Source organism: Cibotium barometz, chromosome 9 (assembly GCF_041138505.1).
Source record: "Cibotium barometz isolate CiBa-2024 chromosome 9, ASM4113850v1, whole genome shotgun sequence".
Classification (NCBI taxonomy): Eukaryota; Viridiplantae; Streptophyta; class Polypodiopsida; order Cyatheales; family Cibotiaceae; genus Cibotium; species Cibotium barometz.
Genome location: NC_141054.1, coordinates 6,793,268 through 6,801,848, shown reverse-complemented (window position 1 = coordinate 6,801,848; position 8,581 = coordinate 6,793,268). Strand labels below are relative to the sequence as shown.

Below are 8,581 nucleotides of genomic sequence, written 5' to 3'. Positions count from 1 at the left end.
TGCCAAGCAGCATATCATTTCCAAACAACCCTTATCTAGCAATCTTATCATGAATTTGTTTCATTTTGTCAGCTGCCCTTATGCTGCCACAAGCTTTCTTGATGGAAGCAAAGGTCATTGCATCCAGAGAGTGGCCCTCATGCTACATGTGTTTAAAACGATTTAGCGCATCCTAACATGCCCCTTTAAAGAGAGGATGAGCATCTTTGAGTCTCTAAAGAGATGATGTGCGTGTGCATACTTGAGAGAGAGAGAGAGAGAGAGAGAGAGAGAGAGAGAGAGAGAGAGAGAGAGAGAGAGTCAATGGTTCATGTGTGTGCACATTGGAGTGGTGTGTGAGACTTTGGACCTACTTTATACCGCCAGATCGCAAACAAAACAAGAAAATAATGATAGGGTAATAACTTTGCAACGTGGAGTATCATTTTCCCCCAAAAGATTGGTGGCCATGTTTTAGATAAAGTAAGAAGGCGACTTGGGTGAGCAAGACAATTATCTCGACCTTAAGGAGACGTCTGCAAAAGGATGCAAGAGGTGGTGGGCAGTCTTCACGATATTGAAACACTCCTCTACTTGCACGGCTCTCTTCTCACATAGATAGTCACATCCCACTTTGTTCTAGGTGGACAGTCACATCCCACTTTGTTATAGGTGGATTGTCACCAACTTGATTTGGAGATGGATGAGAATCTCTACATTTCAATTTGCTACATGGAAAATCACATCCCACTTTGGTACATGGAAGATCACATGCCACTTTGGTACTAGGTCACTTGTGCAGTGGGGCATAAAAGATGTATGGTTTCATTGGAGGATTCCATAATATGGTTGCTTTGTTGTGTGTCAATCTTGGCGCTAAAGATGGATGAGGACAACCTGAAGTGCACCCGAGCGATTGCTTCTGAAGAGAACATGCCGAGCTCAGTGGATGAGCTCATCTCTTGGGCGGCACAAGTAAAGTTGTCGCATATGCTTCTTAGCAAGAAATCCACGGGCATGCCAAGTGCATCCATCCCCCCTACGACCCAATCCACTAGGGCTTGGTTTTCAGAGGCCTCCTCACGAACTCACGCAGTAAATCCAACTTTTCTGAGTCTTTAGGGACGATGAGGAGGAGTGTCTTACCACAGGGCTCGACCTATAAAGCCCTCTTCCAACTAGGGAATTCATGGAACCGTTCTTCCCTTTAATATATGGTGCCCAACTGATTTGTGCCACATGCTTTTTGACCGACCAACGTCCTCTCCTATGCAACAGAAAATGCAAACAATTTCTTGGTGATTTCTTACAGGCCGCGCAAGCTTTGGTTGCAGCAGCTCCTCTACCTAATGTTTTGTCTCGTGTAATGCATGTCTTCAAAACAAATTTTGGTGATTTCTTATAGGCCGCGCAAGCTTTGGTTGCAGTAGCTCCTCTACCTAATGTTTTGTCGTGTACTGCATGTCTTTAGGGAACTTTACCAAATGGGCAGCATGTTGTTGTCTTTACGAAGCCAGCAAGGGAGGCGTGAGTTTATGATTGAAGTCAATCTCATAATCAGTGTACAACACAAGAATCTAATAAAGCTGTTGGGAAGTTGTGTGGAAGGTCCTGAGAGGATGTAAGTGTATGAGTATTTACGCAATGCTCTATACTTATGCTTTTGTTTTTTTATACTTACGTTTTTTTACCAGTGTCTGTTTTAATCATGCTTGGGTAACATGCTTTAAAAAAAAAAGAAGCTTGGGTAGCCACTTGGTCTTCTCTCGATGCTTGCTTTCAAAGGGTGCTACCCAATCGTTATAAAAACAGACGCAGCGTAGCCTAAGATGCTTGCACAGGTTAGCCACTTGGCTTTTCTCGATGTAAAGAAAAAAGGAAGCCTTACTTGCAAGGGGGCCAGCATCTTCAATGTTTCGTTTTGTTGCTACGATATGAACTTCCCCTAGTAAGTATGTAGTAGTTAACCTACATACATACATATGGTGGTAGTGGTGGTATGCCTTCGCGCAGATCTCATCATCGTGGTAGGGTGATGAATGCATCATCCTCATCCTCTAAGGCAGTGGACGCAGGCCAGGGCGCCTTGACTGTCCATTTTTATCATTCAAGGAGACAATTGCTTATAATTTTGATTCCTCTCTCAATTCTCGTAGTATTGGTAGGCTACACTGCATACCGAGGGTTCCCTTTCTTCCCAATCGGAGCTCAGTCTGTTGCGAATCAGATCACAGCACCGCAGGTATTAGCAACTGGTTTCGCCCTGCAATAATCTGGATTAATCAAGGAAATTACTGCCTAATTTCTTCGCATGTTCAGGAGGTTAAGGAAATTACGTACGGAGTGTATTCGTACGAGATCGTGAATGAGTTCAATCATGATCCAACAGCTTTCACTCAAGTAAGCTGGATCCAGAAAAAAACGAACATTATTTTTTGATCTGTTTTAGATATTTTCTAGTAATTTTGTTTTGGTCCCTGAGTTTCCCTTTCCCTAGGGCCTTGTGTATGCCGGAAACGACACATTGTACGAGTCCACAGGCATATATGGATCGGTATGTGAAAAAAACACAGACAAATTCTTCAATCTCTTGATCTTCTTGCTACATATGGCAACAATACATGGTTTATTGAGTCATACATGATACATTCTAGGGATAGCAATGCCATGCTGTCCTTGCTGCTCCAATATCAATTTTCTTGGGTTATTTAGTCATACATGTTATATAAATGGTTTGTTGGTGCCTTAATGTACACGAAGCTAACAAGTTGATTGCCAATGAGGCCATAGCTCAAGTGGTAAAGGTGTTTGTCTGTGGATGAGGAGGTCCTGGAGGTCCAGGCTTCTATGACTTCTATATGCATGAATGATTCCCTCTTAAGTGGGTTAAGGGACTTTGACTGACCGACTGACTCTCTAAGACTGAAGAATGACCTACGTAGCTCGTGCTTGACATATCGTGGACTGAGGATTACAATGGGGTCACAGTGTACGACAAATATCCAATCCTAAAGGGTTCTACTGCTATACAATGTTGCACTGATGATGAGCCATCTTGTCACCATGCACTACAATGCAGAGTGCATGTGACACCTACCCTCAGGACCATACACCCTTCCATGACACAGAAACATAAAAGCACCAATGCTTGAACCATAAAAGCAACACCAAGAAAAATACCTGGGCCTCGCAACACAATTCCTAGAATGCCAGACACACAAACCTTGCTTTGCTTCTGCCTCCGTGATTAGGATGGCTCTAATACCAAATGTAAGATCCTTCCAAGATCATCGCTAGTACAGAGGCCAAAACAAGGTTAGAAGAAACAAAGAAGGGTGCATGCAAGCTCACCACCCAACCTTAGGATCACGTCCATAAACCACTCCTGAGCCGGGGGCTAAGGTTCCACTCCCACTGGTCCATGGCAGTCAGCCTTGGCGTCCCATATCATCAGTGCCTGCCCACAATGGCCCTCGGCAAGACTACCCGTGATGATCCACCATGTCCATGGCAAGAGTGAGCCTCTTGGTCTAGGTCCACACCACACTGAATCAATAATAACCAAAGACTCATTTATATAGTGCTTATTGTTGCTATAAATAACAATCCGTTCATAAATAGCCAGTAACCTTGGATTTATTAAATTTGAACCTTAGCCTCTTGATTCCGCCATGTCCATGGCAAGAGTTAGTCTCTTGAATCAATTATAACCAAAGACTCATTTATATAGTGTGTATTGCTGCTATAAATAACAGTCCGGTCATAAATAGCCAGTAACCTTGGATTTATTAAATTTGAACCTTAGCCTCTTGATTCCACCTGTGTTTCCTAGTCCCAGGGTTCCCCTACCTTAGTTGGATTAGTCCTTAATCCCAAGGGTTAGTACTAGGTACGTAACACTCAACCTATTGGCGTCCACACCGGGGTACTTAACTCCATGGTTAAGCTCCCCAATCATTGTTCAGCTACCCAAACTTGCTCACACATGGCTGATTCTTGTGGCTGCGTCTGTGGGCCACCTATCCTCAGCTTAGGCTGCCCAGGAGCCTCCAAAACATGCTTGCAATCCTGCTGCTGATGATGACAGCTTGGATGTGGGTCACATAGTGGCTATGAGTTTTATTTTTGGGTTCTTTTCCCAAAAGTTGTGTCTTGTCTGATATGGTTGATGTAGTCATTATTTTCGTAAAATCATTGATAGTCATGCTGTGCTTTAATATTTTTACTAAAAGCTCTCTATTTGGTACTGTACATTGCAGTCATCTGTGCGAAGAGTGCATGTAAGAAGTGGAGAGGTGCGGACTTACACCTGGACTCCTTGTTTTTTTAGCGTTATAAGCTCTTTAAAGACTGTAAAAACTTATTTCAGATGTTATGTCAAAGGCGTGTGGAGGATATGGGAGATACAGATGGAATAGCACCAACATTTTTTGTGCTCTTTTTTCTTTTTTGAGAAAAAAAGTTAGTATAAGATTTGGAATCATCAACAGAAAAGGTGATGACCCCAACTCTAGAAAAGGATGCAATCACCTTTTCTGACGTCAAAGGTGATTGCATTCTCTAGAAGGCCAAGTGGTGCGTGAAATTTTTGAAAAACTCAATGAATAGACTCCCAAAATTCAATGTTAAAAAAAGCTGATTAAAATAAGTTTTAAAATGTAGGAAACGTTTCTTTTCCTGCAAAACTTAGGAAACGTGTTTCATTGATACTATGACCTGCACACGTGGTGTCATGAGAGAGAGAGAGAGCACAGATTCTTCAAAGAGCTAGATGTCCCTGAGCCTTGAGATCTGGACCCTCTTCTCTCCAGTTCTAGATTATGGGAGGGGCATACTCCAGCCCCATAGAGCGGCTCTGAAGAGGTTGACATTGACGCCACCTATTAGGCTCTTGATAAGGATGCCACATGATTGGTTGGGTTTATTCCATTGTACATGCAGGAGAGACATAGTTTATGGGTTCTGTTTTTTGGGTAGCTAGTTTTTCCTATCATGTTTTGTTGGCATACAGTTACTTTTTTTTTCGGGAAAAAGATCCTTCTATTATTAGTTAATGAAAAACAGCTACAATGGGCTAAATACAACCCCGAAACCCGAAGGGCTAGATACAAACTCGCCTCATGTATAGGGAGAAGATGGAGAAAGATGCACTTCCCCTCCGGCTGGCCGCTCTATGAGGAGAAGGCTATCTCATAAGGCGGGGGGGGGGGGGGGGGGGGGGGGATGGGGGAGGAGTAGGGTGGTGGAATAACCACACAGGTGGTCTGGCATACAGTTACTTACAGATCACATGTACTACTTTTGGTCTCATAGACCCTATGGGTCATTTGTAGACATAAATAATAACAAAGGAACGTAAAGAAATTATTCATATAGTTTAAGGTGACCATAATGGATGCACCACAACAGCTGCATATGGGAGCCTTAGAAGGGTCTTGTGATGGAGTCTGATCATGCTACTACACTACATGATTTACAGCTGCACATGGACCTTAAAAGGGTTTTGTGGTGAAGTCTGATCATGCTACTATAACTAGATAATTTACAACTCACCTTTTGCTAATCAAACATTGATTTTCTGAATCAGGTCAAGATTGTTGATCTAATACACTTTTGGAATGGTCAGGTTTTGCAGCTCCATCAAATGGAGGATAAGTACTTTGGTGAAGGTCTCACTCTTTTAAATCACAGGTTTTTTTCCCCATGCAACAGCATGTGTTTGCAACTTTTGGTCTCAAGCTTGTAGATAAAGATGACAATAAACTTGTCAAATCCAACCATCTAAGCAGTTATTGTGACTTGAAAAGGGTTCTAAGCCCTCTTTTTCTTACTGGCTTGCAGGTTGTTTCAGGTTGCTTGGAGGGTCACGTTCGGTTTTATTTATGATGAGAGTACTTTGAGTCTGGTAATGATAGCATCTAGTAAATATTCTCTCCAGGCTAGGCAGCACATATGGAAGTAGGTTGAGTAACTCTTTGTCTCATGCCGGTAAACACATACATGCATGCGCACCTGCCCATGCATTATTGCATGCAGGCACACCTATCCACAAGTACATGCACACACACACACACATACTGACACACTGTTACATCCAAAACTGGGTTGAGACCAGTGTTAAGTGCTGGTTAGATGACCTCAACTAGGCTTAGGTTTAGGGTTAAAAGCTAACCCATGATCAGGGTTATGACTTAGCCGGCTTAGGTGCTGCTGGACCCTAGCAAGTATTGGCGCGAGTCACATTCAAAGCAGACTAGCGCCTAAAAAAGGCAAAAAGCCTAAGGACAAGGCTAAGTGCTAATATTTGCGAGAGGGCTGGTCTATAAAAGAATGCTAGGCTTACTTATTAAACCCATCGGGAGAGATGTTTGCCGGAGTGTGGGACCTCAGGGCCACAATTTGGGGGTACGTCTTGGTTGTCTGGGACACCAAGGCAGGGCTGGCTCACAGCAATTTAGACTTTAGGCTCGAAGGTGGTTTCAAATGGGAACCTATGTCTGGTAGGTAAGCAGCTAGCCAGAATTATTGCGGTTATCATCGCCAGATCTCAAGTAGGTTATTTAGGGTGGTTCTAGGTATGTGTGATCCTAGTGATGGCTCAGAGCTGGACCTCTTTGGCTAAGTGCTTTGAAGCACGGTTGCTACAGTGGGAAATGCTGCTTTTTGTCATGTGCTTTTCTACTAATACTATAGGATCTCCTTCAGGAGCTTCCCTAGGAGCTGAATCAGTGTGTGGTAGATTTAGGTGAAAGGGACCAACGTGGCTGAGATCCACGTTTGGTGCTGCGTACTCAAGCTTGACCGCAACCTCTACATGGGAAAACTGAAAGGCCTCTAAATCCCACTTCCACTGCTGAAAGTGAATGAATCTCCCTACTTGGCCGACCTGCTGGCAGGAACACCCTGTCACAATCATGCTATGTCCACCAAAGTGAAACCCGTGCTCATCCACTGTGTCATTGTTGAGGATTCACTTTGACCTAGTGCATCTCATGAAATAATAATCACCCCCCTCCTTATCCTCATCAGCAATGACTGAAAAATAATCACCCTTTTGTACTATCAACGTGTCATAGTCTGCCGAATGAACTGGGCCTGCAGGTACTAGGGGCAGCACAGGATGTGGATGACGCACGGTGGTCAACACCTGCTCAAACCAATGATCAACCCATGCTAACATAGTACAATTTGTGTAGTTGCCATCCATACATGCCCCATAAAAGCATGAAAAATGTGGAGTGAAGATCCTGGGGTTTTTCGCTATCGTGCTCCTAATGGAATGGAGTCCAAGAGTGCCTGCAAAACTGTTTCATAATCATGCGATGTGAGATCGATCATGCTACCATCCACACACCAACAATGCCTCCTCACAACTCCAACCTCACAGTAGGGATATGAAGATGCTATGCCGAGAATACCAACCCACCCTATGGACTGCACCTCCAAATCTGCCTGCATCATGCCAAAGATGGTAATGCCGAAGAGCGTGTTTGACGCATGCGCCCGCTCTATCATGCTCCCCCTTCCCGTGCGAGTCCGGATAAATTTTCAAAACGATCTCAATGCCCGTTTGACAATGCCTTTTGTAAAGCCAATAGAAATGTGGTGCGCTCTTAAACTGCGCACCACAAGTGATACGACGCTCTCTCAAGAAAGAATCGTGGTGGAGAGAGAAGCAATGATATACCAAGTGTGCATCATGCAAGCGATAATTGCTGACGTAGAAGTGATTCTCCCTAATGATGATGCGCGAATCTGGGTACTGCCACTCCATCCACATCCATCTCCACATGGCAGTAACTAATGTGCACCATGATCGCAATCTGAGGGGGGGGTGGGCAGGGGGGAGGGTTGCAAATTAATCAATACTTACAAAGAAGATGACATTAAATTTACATTGCATAAATCCCAAAAATTAAATAAAAAATCATTAATTGCTCAGGGAAGTAGTACTCTGATTGAATCTCGTGGTGTGGTGCAAACGTGTAGTTCTCTACAGAATCCACTACAAAGACATCTATATCCGTAGGAAACTCTGCCAAACATGCTTGGAACTCAGTCTTGCCATTTGGCAGTATGTGTGTGCCATATGTATGGATACACTTGCTCCCTGAAAGTGCATGTGAACGTTGCACGTGGTGTATGTGTTAGCATTATTCATCTCCTGGTATTGTGCCCAAGTTGTGTATCAGGGGTGCCTAGATTTATCCCGGGTAGCACCATATTTTTTCCCCTCTGTTCAGGGCCCTTGGTTGTAGGGTTGGCCACCCATTTTTCACTTGTTTATTATTAGCTAGTCGTGAGCCTTTTAGAGCAAGTCGGCCAGCTCCTGTATGGACTTGGATTTGGACTTGGATTCGGATTTGGACTCATTGGACTTGGATGCATTGGATTTAGATTTGGTACTAGCCTAGTGAGAGATACTTGTGGGTCATCTCCGTGGTGTGCTCAGTATCAGAGATCTTGTGTCTTGACATCAACATCGACTTGGATATCCTACATCGGCATATCTGTTTGTTTTGTATTCATTGATTGTATTGATCCTGGCCAGCGTGCCCGTGGATTGTTGCTGAATAAATTCTTGAAAGGGGGCGGGGCCTGT

The 8,581-nt window shown here is 43.8% G+C and overlaps 1 protein-coding gene across 4 annotated transcripts in view; it reads left to right on the top strand.

The window, feature by feature from the left end:
• The first annotated feature begins 1,801 nt into the window (after nt 1-1,801).
• Nucleotides 1,802-8,581, top strand: part of LOC147635202 (glutaminyl-peptide cyclotransferase-like) — a 38,657-nt gene continuing 31,877 nt past the window's right edge. The window contains exons 1-6 of one of the 4 annotated variants that reach the window (XM_086802413.1): nt 1,802-2,221; nt 2,299-2,379; nt 2,477-2,533; nt 4,239-4,274; nt 5,606-5,670; nt 5,821-5,884. In XM_086802413.1, the coding sequence (XP_086658539.1) occupies nt 1,979-2,221; nt 2,299-2,379; nt 2,477-2,533; nt 4,239-4,274; nt 5,606-5,670; nt 5,821-5,884 (546 nt within the window). In that variant the 5' untranslated portion in view covers nt 1,802-1,978. The remainder of the gene's footprint in view (nt 2,222-2,298; nt 2,380-2,476; nt 2,534-4,238; nt 4,275-5,605; nt 5,671-5,820; nt 5,885-8,581) is intronic. The other 3 variants (XR_015266613.1, XM_086802414.1, XR_015266614.1) reach the window with 3 other exon arrangements.